Raw genomic sequence first — 22,326 nt, forward strand, 5'->3', positions numbered from 1 at the left:
CAGCTGAACACCACAGGATTAGAAAGTGCTCTTCTCTCCCTCAATTTCGTGAGAGAGCCTCAATCACCAAGCGTGATCATAGAAGAACCATAAATGGGACAGTCACAATCCGGTGCCAGGGAAGAGGAAGGAAGAGCCCTCACTCTGTGGAGGCACAAGTAAGAGTGCAGAGTCTGGGGTCTCACACAACTATCTCAGACCACAACAGAACTCCACAGGAGATGTGGGGTTTGAGGCGAGGATGTCGGCTATGGAAATGGTGCTGCAACAAGTGTCAAAGACCCTCAAAACCATGGCATACCCCTTGGCAGAAATCTTTATTCAGCTGTCCAGAGTGGCATCACCGGAATCAAGGGGAAGGCAATGCACCCTAACTCCAACCTGGGGATTCAAATCCCCAGTGAGTCACCAGAGGAGCAGAGGCCATCAGAAAAGCCAGAGCAAGTGGAGGAGAGCTGCATCCAGCAAGGTGATGCTGGCAGCAACTCCAAAGGAGATACAAGTTAAATTCAATGGCAATCCATGGCAGTTTGCATTCTTTTTGACCAATGTGTCCATCTACATGAAGGAATATGGGTCTTGCTTCCCCACCAAATACAAGAAAGTGAGCCAGGTAGGTGCCAGGCTTTGGGGAACTGCAGTGGAGTGGTTCATGCAACTGCACGATGCCATGGCCCTGGAGCTAAACGGTCTGCGAGACTTCATGAGAGCACTGAGAGAGCAGTTTGAAGACCCACTTGATAAGTTGAGAGCAAAGGCGGCCAGCCAGCAACTTAGGCAAGGGGGGAAAAACATGCCATGGAGTTCAAAGCCCTTGCCAGGAAAGTTATGGACTGGTCAGAGACCACTAAGATTGATTATTTCAAAGGGGGCTTACAGATGGGCACTCTGCCGTGGAGACCCCCCTACCTTAAAAGAATGGATTTCCCTGGCAGGAGAGGTTGAGAACACTCAGTACCAATTCCGTAGGCAACTCCATGCACAAGCAACTGGGAAGAATACCAGAGCACCAGGGCAGTTTCCCTTTGCCCAGAATAAGCTGTTTCGGGATAAAGAGGTCCCAAGGGACTGCACCTGGAAGAAAGGCAGCTGTTTCAAGTGCAGAAAAGACACCCATCGGGCAGCGGAATGTCCCTGCGGGGAGACCAATGCCCCTAAAGGAGGGACCAAGCGAACAAAAACCCTATGCACCAAGTGTAAAGCAACCACTGCGACCGTGATGGCATGTAGAGATCCAGATGTGAAACCCCTGAGGGAGTCAAATGAACACTTCAATCAGGAAGACCAGAAGCCAGTGGGAAACAACTTTCACCTGTTCTAGATCGCACCCACGAGCAGGTGGAAACTTCTGGGTGCAACACACCTACTTCAGAGGAAGAAGACAAAGAGGACCCTTTGGTGAGCGATTGTCCCACTTTGTTAGTCAAAGTAGAAATAAAAAACATAAGGACCTGACACAAAGCCAACTTGACAGCGATGTGAGAGTCAGGGTGTACAAAATGCTTAATACACCCTGCCTTAATTGACATGTTAAGCCTCAAAACTAAGAGACTTAAGCAACCAATTGTTTTCACTCAGATGGATGGTTCCATTGCCCACAGGAGTCCTGTTGAATTTCATAAAGAAACTTTGCAATTCATTGTTGCCCCTATCGCCAACTATTCCATCACCTTAGGACTCCTGTGGCTAAAGAGCAGAAAACTACACATTGACTGGGAGTCTGGCACCTTATTGTTTAAAGAAGGAACCTGTCATGAGATCTAGAGGTGAGCAGGAGGAGACTCTCATCCAGAGGGGAAAATGCATCCGTAATAGAGAAGAGTTAAGTTGTCATTTAAAGAGACACAGAACAGACCCACCATGACAATTGGGGGATATAAGTCTGGGATTCCCCACGGTTCTTCAGTTTGGTAGGATTTTCTGTCTAGATTAGCAGTAATAAAACTAGAGACTAAGTCCTCATCTCAGTGTGGTTTCTGCTTGTCAGGACAGCACCAGCAACCTCTTCACTATACCACGAAGTGGACGGAATGTAGCGGGGATTCTCCTCAACCAAATTCCAACAGAAAAACCTGATGACCTTTAGACAGTTCCTCTGCTTATTCTGATTTTCTTGATGTATTTGATGAAAAAGAATGTGACCAACTACCTCCTCACAGAAAAACCGATTGTGCTATTGAAATTCATCCAACAGCTAAACTACCCAAACCAAAAATGTATGCTATGACAGAAACTGAGAAAAAAGGTTCTTAGGGATTTCATAGACAAAAACTTAGAGAGAGGTTTCATTGAGTCTGCCAGCTCACACTTAGCAGCCCCAGTACTTTTCCAGGCAAAGAAAGATGGTTCCCTTAGACTCTGTACTGATTACCATGGAATCAATGCAATCTCAGTAAACAACCAGTACCCTCTGCCCTTAATGAAGGACATGTTAGCACACCTTTCGAAAGGAAAGGTGTTCACCAAACTCAATCTCAGAGAAGCATACTTTTGAATTCGAATCAGGGAGGGGGATGAATGGAAAACTGCATTTAACTGCCCTTTGGGTTCCTACCAATACAAAGTGCTCCCATTTGGATTGACTGGGGCCCCTGGAGTATTTATGCAATACATTAATGAAGTCCTTCATGAACATTTGTATAAGGGAGTCTTGGTCTATTTAGATGACATTTTAATCTATTCCGACAGCTTAAAGCAACACATTCCTCTGGTTTAAAAAGTCCTGCAAAAACTCAGAAATGCAAAACTATACCCTAAGCTCTTTAAATGTGAGTTCCACAAGTCCCAATTAGACTATCTGGGCTATCATATTTCAGCAGATGGCATTGAAATGGACCCTGCTAAAATACAGGACATATTGGGGTAGGAACCCCTTCATATGAGGAGACAACTTCAAAGCTTCCTGGGCTTTGCAAATCTCTATAGAAATTTTATTCTCCAATTTGCACAAATCACTTTGCTCCTTATTTATTTGCTGAAAACTAGAGGAGGAGAGGAAACATGAAAAGTTACCTCCCCAGGGGCTAAGCTTGCTCGGATTCCTAATTGTCAAGCTGCTTTCAACAAATTAAAGCTTCTTTTTACCAGAGAACCCATCCTTGCCCACCCAGACCCAAAATTCCCCTTTATTGTCCAGGCTGATGTCTCTGACTCAGCTGTTGGGGCTGTCTTGGTTCAAAAGGACAAAACCAGCTTTCCCCAGCCATGCGCATACCTCTTCCACAAGTTCTCAGATTCTGAGTGCAACTGGACGATTTGGGAAAAGGAAGCTTTTGCTGTTAAAACAGCTTTCACACATTGGAGATATTTGCTAGAGGGTGCTGAAAATCCCTTTGAGGTTTGGACCAATCATAAAAACCTCCAAGCTTTACAACCCCCCAGATAGCTGAATGGCAAACAAATTCGCTGGGCTCAATTTTTCAGCCGCTTTAACTTTACTCTTAATTTCCTCCCTGGAAAGAGGAATTTTCTGGCTGATGCACTTTCTTGCCTCCTGCAATATAATACTACCCAAACTGAAATTGTAGACACTGTCTTCTCTCAAAAACAGCTTGGACTTGCTTGCGTAACATGCAAACAAGCAGTAACCGAGAAAGTGAAAGTGCAAACAGACCTAAAAGAGGAACTGCTTCAGGCGCTCCCTAACGATCCCTGACTACAATGTAACAAAGCCCAATTGACTGAAATTGACAATGTCTGGTATTGCAATGGTAAAATCTACGTGCCTGAATCTCTTCGCCAGCCAATTTTACACTGTTCCCATGACTATAAATCTGCCAGTCATTTTTCCTTTATAAAAACTCTCCACTTGGTGAGATGCCAATTTTGGTGGCCCTCCCTTCACTCTGACATACAATCCTATGTCACCTCATGCCATGTCTGTGCCCAAGCAAAGAGAAAGGGGGAGAAACTGCAAGGACTTTTACAACCCATCACGTCCCCCAAAGCCCCATGGAAGGAAATAGCCATGGATTTTATCGTGGATTTATCCGAGAGTAAGAACAAAACTGTTATTTGGACTGTAATTGATTTATTCTCCAAGCAGGCTCATTTTATACCTTGTGCCAAAATCCCAATGGCTCAGCAATTAGCAAAGCTTTCTCACTCATATCTACAAAATCCATGATTGCCCCACGTGTGTAATTTCTGACAGAGGCATCGGATTTACTTCCAAATTTTGGTGCACACTTTTAAAATTAATTGGAGTCCAACAATCCCTCAGCTCATCGAACCATCTGGAAATGGACGGAGCAACTGAATGAGTGCAGTCAACTTTAGAGCAATTCTTATGCTGCTACATCAGCTTTCAACAGGACAATTGGGTTGACCTCCTTCCTTTCGCTGAAGTTGCTTATAATGATTCTGTACATCAAAGCACTGGCTTTCCCCATTCCACATTGTCTATGGCCAGGACTTCATTCCCATTCCAGAACTGCAGCTCCACTCTTTGCCTGATTCCTCAATGGTTGACTGGGCTGCACAGATTGCCATGGATTGGGCTGTTATTCATCAGGCATTGGATCACACACATGATACTCACAAAAAAAATGCTGATCACCATAGGTGCCCAGAATGGAAATTTAAAGTCTGGGACCTTGTATATCTATCCACTACATTTCTACACTTCCAGCAATCATCCACCTTGGCAGCTAGAGCTTGGAACTCTAGGGCGTAGTCTGCTACCGACCTTGATCCCTGGATCAACTCCCTCAGGGCCACTTTGGCTTTTTCCTTTGCTAACGGGTCAGCAAAATGTAACTTGAGCGCCCACAAGAAGTCCTCGAAGTCGGTCAATTCTAGGGCCTCCATCTCAGTCAATTGTACAAACCAATCAGCTGCCCTGCCTTCTAGTTTGGTGGCCACCACATTTATTTTAGCTCTCTCCGAAGGAAACAGCATCCCAAATTCCTCCATATAGCTCTTCACATTTGTCAGGAAAAATGACAGCTTCGTGGGGTCCCCATCAAACTTGACCGTAAAGTCCCTGTATCTAGCAGCCAGCAGGCTCTTCTTCCTCTCCTTCTGCCCAGCCTTTCGCTTAGCACCCATCGATCTTTCATCTGGGGGGGGGGGGAATCCAAAATCCTGACTTTGGGATGACTCCTCTCCCCCCTTTCCATTCTCCTTCCTTGGTCGTCCAAATGCCGTGGGGGTGATGGGGACGATCGTCTGGGGCTGCTAGATGGTGAACCCGCCCAATGTCTCCTCCGACCTTTCATCCTCACACCCGGCGAGCGGGGAGGAGAGGGGGATGACTGTCGGGAGTCGTGCTCCCTTCTCTCCCCGACTGGGTCCCACAAAGCCAATGATATTTTCAGCACCATTGCCTCTAGGGATTGCAACCTGGCGTCCCACCCTTGTGCTTTCACAGGGGTTGCCGAGTCCTCCGACCCTCTCTCACCAGCCACGGTCACATTCGGGGACAGCGGGTACCCTGGCTTCCAAGACGTCTTTGATGTCACTGGTAGGGTTCCCTGCTCCTCATCCCACATCACCTGTTCGGTCGGCGCCTCCTCCGCCTTCTTCACCACTTTGGACTTCACAGCCTTGTGGATCACAGGACTGGGACTCGACACCCCCAACAGGTCCTCCGACTCCAGAGTGGGCTCTCTCCCACCTCTTTTAGCTGTGGAATCTGGCTCCCCAGCATCTGAATACTCGCTCTCCCCCGAGAAAGGAGTAGGCTCAGTCATCACTAACTCTGGTTCCTCACAGATTGCTCTGGATAGAGGTTAGCAGTAAGGGTTTAAGGATTCTCAGCTTTATGTAATGGTTGCCTAACCTAAAAAAAACAGGCTCACCAGTAGACTCTAGGAAATCTGGTTTATTGAAGGATTAGTATGCAAGTACAGAGAAAGCTGAGAATGAGCAAAAGCGCGCCAAATACAAATTAAGAACCCTCAGCTCAAAACGTAAGACCTCCCCCCACCCGGCCGTTCTAACCACCCCCCACCCCCCCAGGTGCCAGTAACTGTCTTCACCATCCTTGGGAAAGCAACCTTGAACATTTGAGAAAACCCAAACACATTCCATTCCCTCAGCCCAGAGATAATGGTCCAGGGTATGGAAGCCTCCCTTCCCTGCAAATCAAACACACAATTAACAACTGACACATGAAGTGTTACAAATCAAATACGGGAGTAGCAATGACATGTGAAGTGTTACAATGTACCAGGCACATTGAAACAGTGAACATGACATACCTTTTACTGTATATTTATTTCAAACAGAATGACAGAGTGTCAACATACTGATGCCAGCACACTCAGATAACTTAGTCACTTAGGTACAGTCATGCCCATCTTGATATAGTGGTCAAGGGAATTGAATGGTCAGCACAATTAGCAAAGACATATTATTCCATTATAGTTGCCATCACTGATCATCCTCCAAGATAATCAAACTCATTGCTATTCCAACATGTGACTAGAGCAAAATGGAAATTGGAAATATCGAGGGAATCCTGGGGCTTGGTTATCATGTTCCCAAACAACATGTTCCAAGTCTTTCTTTTGTACAAATAACATGATTATTTTGTTTTACACAATATACAGCCATATTTTTCATGTTCCACACCCCATCAGATATTTTAATTCTGGTTTCTCTAATCCACCATGAAATCCCAGTAGTTTGTCTTTTACTTCCAGGTATCTCATTCTCATCCTCCCATTGAACAACTTAGAAAATGTCAATGAAAATTTTAAAAAGCAATTCCAAATAGCTAACATGGATTAGAAATGCAGTTGCAGCCATAAGCTTCTTCCTCTTAACATTACGGTCTCAGTGTGGATCAAATTCCCTCACCATACTTTTCAATAAGAAGGAGAAAAAGCAAACAAACTTAAATGTAATGTGTTTTTCACTTTAAGTTTCCCACTCTTGATTCAGTGACATTCATAACAAGCCTTATGCCCCTCCTCTTCTTTCTCATCAAGCTGCAAGACATTGTCAGATGAGCGTTCACAATCATGCACTCTTTAATTCTTTGTCCTCATGGGTGATTGTGCATTCCTCAATATGCTAGGAGATGATTTAAACATTGTAATTATCTCAGATTGCTAGAATTTCCTCTCTACTTTGCCAACCTAGCATAGTGACTAGACTGTGTGAGCTCAGATAAAATACTGTTACGCAGTGCAACAATGAACTGTGGTCATGAGAGGCTGAAGCAGCCTGTTTTATGACATTATCAGAGAAATCAAGTGCCACAGAAGAAAAGTATCTTGTACCCAAGTTCATTGTTGATTGATCGTAAACTATAGAGTGACTGGACGTCTCTCTTAATTATCTACATGTGACATGGAAGCATTAACATTTTCTTATATGATGCTCCTGTGGTTGGTGAATGTACTCCACGCTGAATGCAAAACTCAAACTGTGACGTGCAGCATGAATGATCTTCTCCTGATTCCAAACCAATATTGTACAGCAGGTGACATAATTATCGGAGAGATTGCTACTCAGTTTGACTGCCTATTTGATAAAATAGATTTCAGTGATCATCCCCAAACAATGCTTGTAAATGAACTTATGTAAGGATTTTTTTTTCAATATAACATGAACCAGTGCATGTTGATAACATCTGCTGACAGACTGTATGAATGCATGCAGCAATACTAGATCATAGTCTATCAGCCTAATTTTTTCTACTAAACTTTAAAATCTTCTCCAACTCCATTCATGCCCTAGCTATAGCACTAATTGGAGGGAAGGGGTATCTGTTATTCCCAATTATCCATTAAATTAGTGAGTACATCATCTACAGCAACAACATTATGCAAATAACAGAAATGCAATGAGAGGATGATTCACTGTATCAATTTCCATTAAATTGTGGTTTTACCACTCTAGATGTAGATTTAGGTCTATTTCATAATTTACAGTAAACAGATATTTGTTGGTAATGAAGATCCATTCAAAACTGAGGAATAAGGTGCTGTGTACTTTATTATTTATTATTGTATTTGAAATAACTGTGCCACTGCACCTAGGTACAGTCATGCCCATCAGCTGTATTTAAAACAAGATAAGATTAATTGTTCCTAAATATATTTTTCATATTATATCTGCAAAAAATGAGGAAGAAAAATAACTTCATATTAAATTTCTATATTTAAGAAAAAGACAACTTGAAATGAGCAGAGTAATAGAAGTGCAGGTCCAATGAGAATGTTCTTTTTAGCTTATTTTTTAAAAAAGTGACACCATCTGCAATTATTGTTGCAAGATTTGAGGCATCTCTTTCAATTATTTATATATTTCTATACATCACTTATTTGGTGCAATCAGTTCTACAAGAAGATTTCTCTCATTAAAAACAGTAAGTAGAAATATGCTTGAATGTATAATTATGTGTGTAATTTTCCTCTTTCAGCCAAATACGCAAATAGGCTATTTTTGTTGCTGGGCTTGAATCCACTTTGACAACATCATTGCATTTCCTCTTTAAAGAAATTGGTGGCTGTCTTTAAAAAAATCTTCCTGTATTTTTGTATCCCTGTTGTCTAACATCTTGCTCTATTAGTTTCAGTCCAATCTATGTGCCAGTAATCTTATGTATAGTGATATACCCTTCAAGAGGTCCTTTATTACATATCATCATAACCATAACCTTTTGTTATTTATCTGGGTAATAAGGCAATTAAACATATTGCAAATTTTTCTATAGAGCAACCCCAAAAAGTTATCAGCACATCTTGGCCTTCGTATTTGCTGTGAAGGAGATCAATGAGAATTTGAAGATCTTGCCCAACATCACCCTGGGTTTCCACATCTTTGACAGTTACCTGAGTGCCAGAATGACCCAGCAAAACACTCTGCAACTTCTCTCTACCAGGGAAAGAATTGTCCCCAATTTCCATTGTGACCAGCATAAGAAGCTGATGGCTGTCATTGGGTCCCTTGACTCTGAAATCTCACTTCAAATGGCCATTTTATTACATATCTACAAGATCCCACAGGTAGAATTGAGTTTGTGGGCCATGAAATGTATTCAGCTGGGTTTTTAACAAGTGAGAATTGGGAAAGGATTATCATTTCAGGATCATGTAAAACAAAGAGAGACAAAGAAATTCTTAAGATAGATAAGGAACCTCTTCTACATTTTACACATCTGTTACTTCCTAACTACCTACCTATCTTTGGTTGAGGGAGTATTAGCTGAAATTCAGGGTTCTCTCTCCCTCTCTCCCTCCCCTTAAATAATTGTTAAATAATTCAATGTTAAATAATTTAATCTATATTGAATTCTCCTTCCTTTTCACATACTAGTTGAGGAATGGAAATTGAAATTTATATGTCTTGACAGTGTGCATCTCAAACCCTTTATTCAGCTCCCCCTTCCAGGATATTTTAAAAGGCAGAGAAACAAATAAATGCCCTTAAGGTTCTTATAACATGAAAGAACTAACAGTTAAAGATGTACAGAATTCCTGAATGGATTGGAGTTAACAAATGTGTGCCTTCTTATGCAACCCTAAATTTGCACCTCCAGGATATTCTAACATGTTCATTTACTTGATTAAGCTAAGTCTTTCAAACAAATATTACTACTGCTGCTGCTGCTACTTCTGCTTCTTTTCCTTTCTCCCTCCTTCTAAATACAACTATTTAAAATGTCTTTCCTGGCACTTGGCTCAAAAAAAAAAGCTATATGGCAGCTATTATTGTTGTTGTTGTTGTTGTTGTTGTTGTTGCTACATATTAGTCACTGAACAAATAAATGCCCAGAGGCTCTGAGTGTCAGCCAGCATACAATAATTTAATAAATCATTATAAGGTAGCTCTATTCTTTCTGATATTACCTATGTGAAAGCATGTATGGCTTCTCTTCCTACAGGGTTCATCCAAATAAATTTTTAGGGTCTATCATAACAAACTGATGTGCATTCTGTGTCCCACTAAAATGTATGTATGTATGTATGTATGTATGTATGTATATATATATATATATATATGTTTGTTTAGATAGCATACTGCTCATTAGCACCAGGAAGGAACATTAGAAGCCATCTCACTTCCTTCTACCAGATGGTGCCTAATGAAGAATATCAGTATTTAGGGCTTGTCCAGCTCCTTCACCATTTTCAGTGGACATGGATTGGGATTGTTACAGCCAATGATGACAAAGGAGAAAACTTTGTGCAGAGACTGGTACCATTGCTTTATGGGCAGGACATCTGTACAGCCAGCATTATAAAAACACCAAACCTGTCTGATGTTTTAGAGACATTTCAGTCACTAGAACCATTACTGAACATGACTTTTTCATTAACCAATTCCAACATCCAAGTTTTTGTTGTGAATGCTGATTCTCAGACTGTCACATGTTTAAAATGGTTGCTCTATTACGGAAAACTTGTAGGCATGACAGAGGCATCCATCAGTAAGATGTGGATTATGACAGCCAACTGGGATTTCTCATCCCAGACAGTACAGAAAGATTTGGATATCCACGTCTTCCACGGTATGCTGTCATTCACAATCCACACAAATGAACTGCTGGGTTTTCAACATTTTCTTCAGAACCTACATTTGAACTCACTGAATGGAGATGGATTTATCAGGATCTTCTGGGAAGAGGCCTTTGGTTGCTTATTTTCCACTTCAAATGAACTTGGTAGCACAGACATATGCACTGGACATGAGAAACTGGAAAATCTCCCTGGTGTTCTTTTTGAGACAACCATGACTGGCCAAAGCTATAGCATCTATAATGCAGTCCATGCCATAGCACATGCTTTACATAAAATGCTTTCATTGAAATCAGCACCAAAATTGATCAAGGGTAGAAGTAGACTGGATCATCAAGATGTGCATCCATGGAAGGTAGTGTTTTAAATATGATTTTGTCATGGCTGTTCTACTGATGATTCTTGGTTCAGGAGAGATGCATTACCTGACTCAATGTCTATTGTTCCTATATTCAGAGAGATGCTCTTCTGAAGTTAGGGGTACAGTGATATAGCATTTTCATTTGCTGCCTGCTAGTCAGCAGAGATGTCATCTCTTCCATGTCCCTAAACAAAGCATAGGGTTCAACAGCTTTGGGTAAGTAGGATGGCCCTCAAATTCCTGCGTGAGTCTCTTCTGCCTTTTTCCTGCATACTTCAGGAACTCTTTTCATCAAAATTCTGTTTTGAATTTTGAATTGGTATTTTAAAGTGCAGAAGAATTAGGGGAACATCCAAATATTAACTTCAAGTGGTTGAGCAAGCAAACTTCTTGCCATTTTAAAATAAGAAAATGAAAGTAGGCTATTAGGGAGAGATGACAGACTACCAATTTTATTTTGACCACCACCCCATTCTCTGATGAACAAAGTAGACCCTTTCATAGCACAGCCTGTTTTGTCTAGACTAACAAGAAGCACAACCTTATAGGACAGCTTCCCCAACACTGATCCCTTCAAACATGCTGGTCTACAGCTCCCCAAAATCCAAGACCATGAAGACTGTTCTAGGTTCCAGCAAACATGAACAATATTAGTGAATAGGTCTTTTGCATATTCTTCCTTTACAGTACCTTTAAAAAAAAAAAAAGATAAACAAACTAACAAACCATTTACCTTTCCCCCTTCTTCATTCTAGCTTCATTTCTTCCTGAGGGGTATCTCATTTAACAATACTGCTGGAGACTTGGTGTCCTTTGATGAAAACGGAGAATTAGCAGGTGGATTTGATATTATCAACTGGGTCACTTTTCCAAATAAATCCTTCTTAAGAAGAAAAGTTGGAATGATTGAGCCAAAAGCTTTGCCAGGTCAGGAGTTCACAATCAATAGGGAGGCCATCACATGGCATGGCATATTTAATCAGGTGGGATCCAAATTTTATTTATTTTATTGATCAAATTCATATGCTGCCCATCTCACTATATAAGTGACTCTGAGCAGCTCATGAGTAAAAAAAAGAAGACCATAACAATCCTTACAAAAATATACAAAGTTAAAAACAGAAAGCATCCTCAAGCCACCAACCACCCCAGGGCTGTGCAGCACAAATAAATAGGATAGACAGACAGAAAATAAATAGGAATGTTCTATAGTTCTCTCCAATAATTCTCATGGTTTACTGAGGATATATAAAATCCTTTTATTTTGTTATTACTTTAAAAATAAAATATCTGTGTCTGAAAGGCACCAAAATCTGTAACAGAACTTCTACTGAGAGAGAGAGAGAGAGAGATGATAGATAGATAGATAAAAACTAATACAAAATAATATAAAGTAAGAATAAGAATAGAAAAAGAAAGAAATCAAAGAGAAAACTAAAAGTGGAAGAAGGGGGACAAAAGTAAAAGAAAAATAGAAAAGAAAAATGATACAAAGAAGAGGCTTCCAATCTTCTTTACAGCAGTTATAAGTACAGTTATAAATTTACCTTACTCTATGATTAGAACATGCCTCTCTTCTTTCTATAATCTATCCTGTCTAATAATCAAAACCACAAATCATAAGTTTGTTTGTTTTTTTCTGTTTTATGCAAAAGTTCCATAAGGGGTTTCCAGTCAACAATAAATGTAGATATTGTCTTTTCCCTGATCAAAGTAGTCAGTTTAGGTATCTCAGCAAATTCCATCAACTTCACCAACCATTCCTCTATAGTGGGTAATACTGAATCTTTCCATCTTTGTGCATACAGTAATCTTGGTGCAATTATCATGTTCCATGACATATTTGCAACGGTTTGTCCATGAATCACTAAAGAAAGACCTTGGGTCTCAAATATATGGCCAAAAAATAATCTTTCCCCTTTATCTGTTTTAAGCTTTTTTACATCTACTCCTTGTTAAATGGTTTGCCAAAAGTTTTTAAATCTTTAAAAACATTTTTTTTTCTTTTGTAATCCAGAAAGAATGTTGACTCACCAAGTGGAAATTTCTTATCCTGCCACTCAGAAAATCTCTGTTTATCTGTAAATTGATTACATCCAAAAGTGTTTAAGAAATGAGGCTCATGCAGAACTTGTCTACATATAGGCTGCATTACGACTGTGAGCTTGATTGAAATCCCTCAACTCCCAGCCACTCAACTCATGAGCTGACTGCCAAAACCTCAGTTCCTGCAGTCTACTCATGATGAGAGGCTGTCTGGAGTGCAAGTGGGAGATCTCACCATCTCTCCTTTACCTGGAAAGACTGTGCCGGCCAGTGTTCACCATCTAGCTGCCAATCTCCTTACAGTGCCATCCCCACTCCTTCAAGGACTTCTAGTTTGCTATGAAGCCTCACCAGAAGCCCCATTTTCTACCCTCCATAATAAATAAGCTAAATAAACCTTATCAATAGAATTGGAAAAAAATATATATCTTGAGAATAAGATGGAAAATTGCAAGCCTTTACCATGGGTGAAAGAAATCTTTGAAACATTGCTAGGCTGATTTTGATACAGCCTAGCAATTAAAATTAAAACAAATATTGTCATTTCATTTGCATGTTAACTGTTCCCCATTATTATCACCAAATCTTTTTATGGTCTTATGATTTCATGATAAGAAGAGCCATCAGGTTTGTTTTATTTTTTAATGGATAGGTACTTCCTGAAGCTAGGTGTAATGACAATTGCCATCCAGGATACAGTCGAAAAAAGAAGGAAGGGAAGCCATTTTGCTGCTATGACTGTGTTCCATGCCCAGAAGGAAAAGTTGCTCCCCAGACAGGTACAATGTTGATAGTTCATAGTATTATCAGGCTTTCTGCATAGATCAGTTCTGATAAAAGAGACATGAGATAAAGTAACACTTCCCTTCACCCATAAATCCCCTCTTTTCACTGGCATATGTTAAAATAGTACCTGGTCAATTCATTCAGAACTATCACACTCCATTGTTCTGAACATCATTCACTTTACTCTGGAATTTTGCTTCAGCACGCTTTGCTGGAGTCTCTTAGAATTCTTGTCTTAATTCTTAACTTCCCACTTGAAGGCATCACAAGGTATCTATCTACTTTTAAAAGGGGGTATTATTCAATTTGTTAAGGCATCAACAGACATGGATAACCATACCAGTTTGGATTCTGATCTCTCAAAGAAGATCAAGAACATACCTTGGCAGATAGTCTGCAGCTGAAAAATGGAACATGTAAATCCAGTATGACCGTTCAACTTTTCTTTCCTCTAGACATGGATTCCTGCAACACGTGCCAAGAAGATCATTATCCAAACAAGGAACAAAGTCAATGCATTCCTAAGGGGTTTTCTTTCTTGTCTTATGAGGAACCTTTGGGGATGGGCTTAGCCATTTCTGCATGTTTCTGGTTTTTCATCACAGTTTGGATCTTATGGATTTTTATCAAGTATCACAACACTCCTATGATCAGAGCCAATAACAGGAGCCTCACTTACACCCTCCTTGTCTTCCTTCTGCTCTGCTTCCTGACTTCATTGCTCTTCATTGGCCGACCTCAGAATCTGACTTGTCTCTTCCGGCAAATGGCTTTTGGAATCATCTTTTCGGTGGCTGTTTCATGCGTGCTGGCAAAAAACATTACTGTGATTGTGGCTTTCCTGGCCACCCAACCAGGATCTCAAATGAGAAAGTGGATGGGGAAAAAACTAGCCAATGCTATCATTCTTTTCTGCTCTTCTATTCAAGCAGGTCTGTGTCTTCTCTGGCTAGCTACTTCTCCCCCATTTCCTGATTTGGATATGCATTGTAATGATTGCCTAAACCCAAATACTCAGTCTCACAAGCTCGGGCTTAAAGATAACTGATTTATTAAAGGAATAGTATGCAAATACAGAGAAAGCTGAGAATGAGCAAAAGCGCGCCAAATACAAACTTAAAAGCCTTGCTTGTGGGCAGGTCCCGCCCGATCGCCCGTCAGGACGCTCCCCCTCCCAGGTGCTGAATGCCGTTAGATGCGCCTGGGAAAGTAACCTTGAACAGGAGCGCAAACCCAAACATGCATTCCAAGCCCTCAAAACAAGGGAGGGCAACAGAATGGAAAAACCCCGGGTGAAGGGATACGGAACAGAGAATGACATGTGAAACGTTACAATGTTAACCAGACATTAGAATGTGAACATGACATATTGCCCCCCCAAAAGAAATTAGGGAGCCGGTTTGTCAGGATAGGCAGAGTGAAATTGGGCTACGAGACGAGGAGAATGCACGTCTGGGGCAGCAACCCATTCAGGATGAGGGAAATGTTTCCAGCGGACGAGGTATTGTAGAGTAGAGCGCTGGCGTCTGGAATCGAGAATAGATGCCACCTCGAAGTGTTGCTGGTTGTCGATCATGAGGGGAGGTGGAGGAGTGGGTTGTGGATGCCAACGGTCCGATGACAGGCAGGGTTTGAGTAAGCTGCAATGGAAAACAGGATGTAAACGTTTAAGGTTGTGAGGTAAATCGAGTTTAAACGTAACAGGGTTGAGCTGAGCAACAATTGAAAAAGGACCGACAAATTTAGGACCAAGTTTCTTAGAGGGTTGTGGGGACTTGATAAACTTAGTTGATAAGTAGACTTTATCCCCGACTGCAAAGGATGGTTCTGGGGAACGCTTTGCATCAGCATGGCGTTTATAGGCAGCTTGGGCATGTTGGAGGGCAAGTAGAATATTAGACCATGAGTCCTTGAGAGAGTCCGCCCAGCCAGCGAGGGTGGCTGGGAGCGGTTGAGGATGAGGAAGTTCAGGAATGGGAACAAATTCGCGTCCAAAAACTGTTTTAAAGGGAACTTGACCAGTGGTTTGATGAATGGAATTGTTGTAAGCGACCTCAGCAAATGGGAGTAGATCGACCCAGTTGTCTTGCTGGTAGTTAACAAAAGCTCTGAGGTATTGCTCTAAGGTAGAATTAACAGCCTCTGTAGATCCGTCCGTTTCTGGATGCCAAGCAGTAGAAAGTGATTGTTTCGTACCCAGAAGTTTCAAAAATGCGCGCCAAAATTGTGACGTAAATTGTGTGCCTCTGTCACTCACCAAACGGGCGGGGATACCGTGGAGACGGTACACGTGGATGAGGAAGAGGCGTGCCAGCTGTTGCGCGGTAGGGATAGAAGCGCAGGGGATAAAGTGGGCTTGTTTGGAGAAAAAGTCTTTGACGACCCAAATGACAGTTTTGCGTTGACTAGGGGGTAGATCAACGATAAAATCCATGGAGATATCCTGCCAAGGGACCGACGGAGTGGCTACGGGTTGAAGGAGACCCTGGGGTTTGCCCGGTTTGCGCTTTATCGCCGCACATACCGGGCACGCAGTGACATATTCTTTTAAGTCTTTGAGTAAAGTTGGCCACCAGAATTGCCGGCGAACGAGGTGCAAAGTTTTCACGTAGCCGAAATGCCCAGCTAGCTTGTCATCGTGGCAGCGTTGTAGTATGGTTTTCCGCATAGCTGCGGGTACATAGAGACGATCGTTGCGCCAGGCAAGATCATCGGTGAAAGTTAACATGTGTCGGTTGGCTTGCAACCAAGTATCCGTTTTAAGGTGGGAGAGCAACTGTTGTTGCAAATCGGAGGGAATTGACAAGGGAGGTGAGCTGCTGGAAGGCGGAGCGGCTGGAGGCGGAGTCGATTGTGCTCGAGTCTGGCTGCGAGTCACTGCTGCCAGACTTAATTGTTTGTCGGTCCAGACGGTGCCTTGGACCGTTGGCCCTGGGCCATCATCTTGGGGTCTGCGCGAGAGTGCATCAGCCAAAAAGTTTTTCTTGCCTGGTATAAATTTAAGAGTGAAGTCAAAGCGGCTGAAGAACTCAGCCCAGCGCAGCTGTTTGGGACTGAGTTTTCGGCTGGTGCTTAGAGCTTCCAGGTTTTTATGGTCAGTCCAGACTTCAAAAGGGTTGGAAGTACCTTCCAATAGGTGTCGCCACGTCTCTAAAGCCGTTTTCACAGCAAAAGCCTCCTTTTCCCAAACGTGCCAACGTCTCTCTGTTTCAGTGAATTTGCGAGAGAGGTAGGCACAGGGTTTTAAAGCGCCAGATTGGTCAGATTGTAACAAAATTGCGCCTATGGAAAAATCCGAAGCATCGACTTGTACAACGAAGGGTTGAGAGGGGTTTGGATGCTGTAAAATTGGTTCGGTGGTAAAAAGTTGTTTGAGCGTTTGGAACGCTTGCTGACAGGCTGGAGTCCATTTAAGGAGCGCGCCTGGGTTCTTCGAACGTCGCGTATCCCCCTGTCCTTTAGTTTTTAACAGTTCAGTAAGGGGGAGGGCGATTTCTGCAAAATTTTGGGCGAATGCCCGATAGAAATTAGAGAATCCAAGGAAACTTTGTAATTGTCTCCTGGTACGGGGAGGCTCCCATGCTACAATAGCTTCTACTTTTGCAGGGTCCATTTCAATGCCCTGAGCTGAAATTCGGTAGCCTAGGTAATCAATTTGCGATTGATGAAACGCACATTTTGACAGTTTTGCGTACAACTCTGCTTTTTCCAATTTAGCCAGTACCTGACGCACCAAGTGGATATGTTCTGACATGGTTTCAGTATAAATCAATACATCATCCAAATATACTAGTACCCCCTTAAATAGGTGGTCATGCAAGACCTCATTGATTAACTGCATAAAAACCCCGGGTGCCCCAGATAAACCGAATGGTAAAACTTTATATTGGAAAGCCCCAAGGGGACAGTTGAACGCTGTTTTCCACTCATCCCCCTCTCTTATGCGAATGCGAAAGTAAGCTTCTCTCAAATCCAGTTTTGAGAAAATTTTACCTCTGGCCAGATGTGATAACATATCTTTGATCAGGGGCAAAGGATATTTATTTAATATTGAGACCGCATTGAGCCCGCGGAAATCGGTACAAAGCCTTAATGACCCATCCTTTTTTGGCCTGAATAGGACAGGAGCTCCTACCGGGGAATTAGCAGGCTCAATGAAACCCCTAGCCAGATTTTTGTCAATGAACTCCCTTAGCGTGGTAAGCTCTTTGGGAGACATGGGGTATATTTTTGGGTGAGGCAATTTTACATTTGGTAAAAACTCAATGGCGCAGTCCGTTTTTCGGTGGGGTGGCAAGCGATCTGCTTCCTTTTCCCCAAATACTTCAGCAAAATCTTGGTACTGATTGGGTAGCCCCTCAAGAGGTTGAAGCGTTTGTACAGTGGTATACGCTACCCCTCCACCCTCCATGTCCTCCAATAGGTCCTTTTCGGGTACTTTGTAAAATCCATCCGCAAACGTCACAGTTCTATGCAGCCAGTTGATGAAAGGGTTTTGTTGCACAAACCAAGGCATCCCCAAAATTACCAGAGGACCCCCCACTGGAGCTACCACAAATGGCAGCTTTTCCTGATGGGAGCCCATCTGCAAGGCGACCAGTCCCGTGGAAAGATTAACTGCTTTCCCTCCCGCCATAGTTCCATCCAACTGGGTGAAAATCATGGGTCTTGGCAAAGGGAACGTGGGCAGTTCTAGAGCCGCTACGACATCAGGGTGCATTAGAGAACGGGAGCAACCCGAGTCTAGCATGGCCCACACTTCCACCGTTTTGGTTTGTGAGCCCAGCTTAAGTTTAACAGTCAGTGTGGGAAAGTTTCCACTCACCGAATCATGGTTACGCCCGGTTTCTTCCACCTGCCCTAGGGCGCCCTTCAGGGCAGGTGGTAGGCTTTTCCCGCCGGCTGCTCGAATTGCAACTCTTCCTCCTCTTCTCCGAAGGGTAGGTCGGGGGGGTCCAGTTCCGCGAGGGCTGCCTTCAGTTTTCGCGGTGGAGCAGGAGCAGGCGTCTTTATCGCGGGTTTCGTCTGTCGTTCCTCTGGACGGCGTCTCGGGCACGACGTGGCTCGATGCCCTTCTTTTCCACATCGGAGGCACTGACCCTTGGAGAACCGTTGCTCCCTCTCTTCTTCCCAGGTTTTCGGTTTGGGGCGGCTGGCAAGTCCAGATGCGCGCGCTCCTCTAGCGAGACGTGTTTGTCTAAGCTCTTTGGTATGGGCATAGGTTCGTAGGGCATTTTCTGCGCTTCCCGCCAACTGAATCCACCCATATAGCGTTTTGGGATCATCTCTGCCCAGAGCCCATCGAAGGATTTCGGGTTCAAGCCCCTGCTTGAACAATTCGATGATTGTTGGCTCAGACCAGTCTTCCACTTTTCCTGCCAAGGCTTTAAACTCCAACGCATATTTGGCAACTGAGAGGGACCCTTGGTAAAGTTTCCGCAGGTCATTTTTAGCCGTTTCTTGAGCTAGGGGGTCTTCGAAATGCTCTTTAAGTGCCCACAAAAATTCATCGAAGTCCTCTAACTCAGTTGCCTCAGCTTGGCATAGTTGCACATACCAATCCGCTGCCCTTCCTCTCAGCTTGTTGGCAATGAAATTGACCTTGCCGTGTTCAGACCGAAAGTTCCGACCCCAATCTTCCATATAATGCTTGGCATTCGTAATAAAGAAGGAGAGCGTTGCGGGATCCCCATCAAACTTCACTCCAAATGGTGGGAAGGTTCTTGCCGGCTCAGCTGGCTGTGGCGGTGCCGCGAATGACAGCGTACGCCGAGCCCCCACAAGTGGTCGATCCCTAGGAGGTCTTGCCTCTCGCTCTCCCCTTTGATGGGCTGATCGAGTCTTACTTCTCCCCCGGGTCGACAGGGTGCTGTGCCTGGGGTACTGTGACGGCTCTTCCTCCCAATCCTCCGGGGTGGGCTCTGCCTCTCTGGGCTGATCCTCTCTGGGTAGATCCTTGAGGATCGTTACTATTAAATCCATTTTATCTTCCAATGCCCTCATACGGGCCGGAGTGACCGGCTCCTCCGGGGGTTGGTTGGTTATCACCACCTTCGGTGACAGAGGGACTTCGTGCTCCCAGGCCAATTGGGGAGACCCCCTCCCCGTGGTTCTTTCCATAACAGATCTCTGTTCACTCCTGAGACTCTCCTGTATGGATGTCAACAGCTCGTCCAATTGGGTATCTCGCAACTCCCGACGTGCTGCTCTTTGCGCTCTCGAGGTTAGCGCTGGCCGGCTTTTGACCACCTCCCGCTCTTCTTCGCCTCCCTCACTTACGCGAAGTTGAGGTTCTGTCATCGCTAGCGTTCCCTCTTATCCAAGGATTGGATGGGGCCAGCGGAAAATGGAAAAAATGATTCTCAGCTTTATGTAATGATTGCCTAAACCCAAATACTCAGTCTCACAAGCTCGGGCTTAAAGATAACTGATTTATTAAAGGAATAGTATGCAAATACAGAGAAAGCTGAGAATGAGCAAAAGCGCGCCAAATACAAACTTAAAAGCCTTGCTTGTGGGCAGGTCCCGCCCGATCGCCCGTCAGGACGCTCCCCCTCCCAGGTGCTGAATGCCGTTAGATGCGCCTGGGAAAGTAACCTTGAACAGGAGCGCAAACCCAAACATGCATTCCAAGCCCTCAAAACAAGGGAGGGCAACAGAATGGAAAAACCCCGGGTGAAGGGATACGGAACAGAGAATGACATGTGAAACGTTACAATGTTAACCAGACATTAGAATGTGAACATGACATGCATTCAATGGGTGAAGAAATTGTGTTGGAGTGTAACGAAGGCTCGGCTGTCATGTTCTATTGTGTCCTGGGCTACATGGGCTTCCTGGCTCTTGTGAGCTTCCTTGTGGCTTTCTTTGCCAGGAAGTTACCTGACAGTTTCAATGAAGCCAAGTTCATCACCTTCAGCATGTTGGCCTTTTGCAGTGTTTGGTTATCCTTTATTCCTACATACCTGAGCACCAAAGGAAAATACATGGTGGTGGTGGAGATCTTCTCTATCTTGGCTTCCAGCACTGGACTGCTGGCTTGCATCTTTTTCCCCAAATGCTACATTATTTTGTTGAGGCCAGAACTGAACAAAAGAGATGAAATAATCAAAAGAAAGAGATAAAAGAAACTATTTCTGGACTTTCCCTAATTGTTGGTATCTGTTTCTAATGTTGCAGGTAAGAAAGCATAACACACTGCACCATTCCCCGAGAACATGACTTGGAACATTGTAATTATGTCAGATTAATACATTTTACCCTTCCTCTGCCAGTCCCATGGGCATTTTCTCGAGCTAGTGAATACCTTCAGTTGCAATATCTGAAAGTTTATATAAAATATTATGGTACACTTAAAAGTAAAGAAAAAAGAAAAAAGGCTAGAATACAAGCAAAATGGAGTGAGTCTGATATATTAGTTTATCAGAAAAAATGAGTATTGTTATATCTGATTACTAAGGAGTTTGAGAATTTCTTTGGATCTAAAATTTTGTAATGAACTAATCTAACCTTGCTTGAGGTGGAGAGGGGAATAGTTGCTATAGACCACTTCTCCCACACTTGGACTGTTTTAGATTCTTCACCACCTGGATTCTTTATTTTTAACTTTATTTATATTATTTATTATTGTATTTTATACTGTGTATTTTATGGTTGGGTTGTTGTTTTTAATCGATTGTTGTAAACTGCCCAGAGTCCTCCAATGGGAGGAGATGGGAGGGGGAAAATTAGATAAATAAAATAGATAATTTGCCTTTCTCAGCCTGATATATTGATAATCATCTGCTTATTTGGGTGATACACCCTGACTTTTATACTGCAGTTCTGTACTCAAAAAGCATAGCTATTTTTTTATTATTATTATTATTATTATTTATTTTATTTTATTATTTATTTTGGAAAGAATGCAACCATAACAAGTATTTTGGGGGAAATGCATACATTTAGAGAGAAAACCAAAGGGAAAAAAAATCTTTTTTTCATTAAAAATGTGGGTTGATTGAAATATGATTTTATCCATCCTTTTAAAATGCACCGCCTAATGCACATTGAACACTGGCAAAACAGGTGAAGTCAAGAAACAGACAGAGCTGTGTTCAGTGTCTTAAAGCAAAGCATGGCATGGAAAGGTAATTCTGCTGCAGTGTCTCCTTTGGCAACTGCCCCACCCTGTCCTAACTAAATTCAAGGCATATGATACCATCTGCTCTATGAGTGACCCCTTCCCATATAAGCATTGCAAAATGGAATATAATAATTGGAGGGATTGCTGCCTAGTTTGACTGCCTGTTGGAAATACGCAACTTTGAGGAACACCCTGAAATAAAGGTGGTAGATGAACTCATGTCAGGAAATCTTCCAGCTGGAGGTACCAGTAACTGAAAGTAGGGAATTAAGTACCCAATCCAAAAACTGGCACCATTCCAAATGATCTAGTACAAAAAAAAAAGCCTGAAAAATTTTGAAATGCTTTTTTATTGTTAGTCTTACAGAATTAATTGTTAATTCACTTCCATCTACATTATGCTTCTATATGTTGCCAAATTCTGTTTTTTTAAAATCTCTTGATTATCCATTAGCCCACTTTGTCAGGGCAGGGGAACATGACACACTCTTTGTTATTCCATATAATGGTAAGAGTTACAGTGCACAACAATGTAT

At 42.7% G+C, this 22,326-nt stretch overlaps 1 protein-coding gene across 1 annotated transcript; it reads left to right on the forward strand.

Moving 5' to 3' along the window:
* The first annotated feature begins 241 nt into the window (after positions 1-241).
* LOC134496694 (vomeronasal type-2 receptor 26-like) lies at positions 242-20,789 on the forward strand. Its single transcript, XM_063302404.1, has 7 exons — positions 242-777; positions 8,669-8,960; positions 10,030-10,827; positions 11,589-11,816; positions 13,532-13,658; positions 14,121-14,647; positions 20,415-20,789. Exons 1-7 carry the CDS (start codon positions 242-244, stop codon positions 20,787-20,789), a joined length of 2,883 nt encoding a protein of 960 aa, XP_063158474.1.
* The last annotated feature ends 1,537 nt before the right edge of the window (positions 20,790-22,326 follow it).

The sequence above is a fragment of the Candoia aspera genome, chromosome 4, assembly GCF_035149785.1.
Source record: "Candoia aspera isolate rCanAsp1 chromosome 4, rCanAsp1.hap2, whole genome shotgun sequence".
In the NCBI taxonomy this organism is placed as follows: Eukaryota; Metazoa; Chordata; class Lepidosauria; order Squamata; family Boidae; genus Candoia; species Candoia aspera.

What these genes read in the sequence shown, in the direction of transcription:
- LOC134496694 (XM_063302404.1), top strand. Translation starts at nt 242, where the DNA reads ATGTCGGCTATGGAAATGGTGCTGCAACAAGTGTCAAAGACCCTCAAA. An exon ending in GCGGCCAGCCAGCAACTTAG is followed by an intron (nt 778 to 8,668) that starts GCAAGGGGGGAA and finishes ATTTTTCTATAG; the next exon opens with AGCAACCCCAAAAAGTTATC. An exon ending in AAAAGTTGCTCCCCAGACAG is followed by an intron (nt 13,659 to 14,120) that starts GTACAATGTTGA and finishes TCTTTCCTCTAG; the next exon opens with ACATGGATTCCTGCAACACG.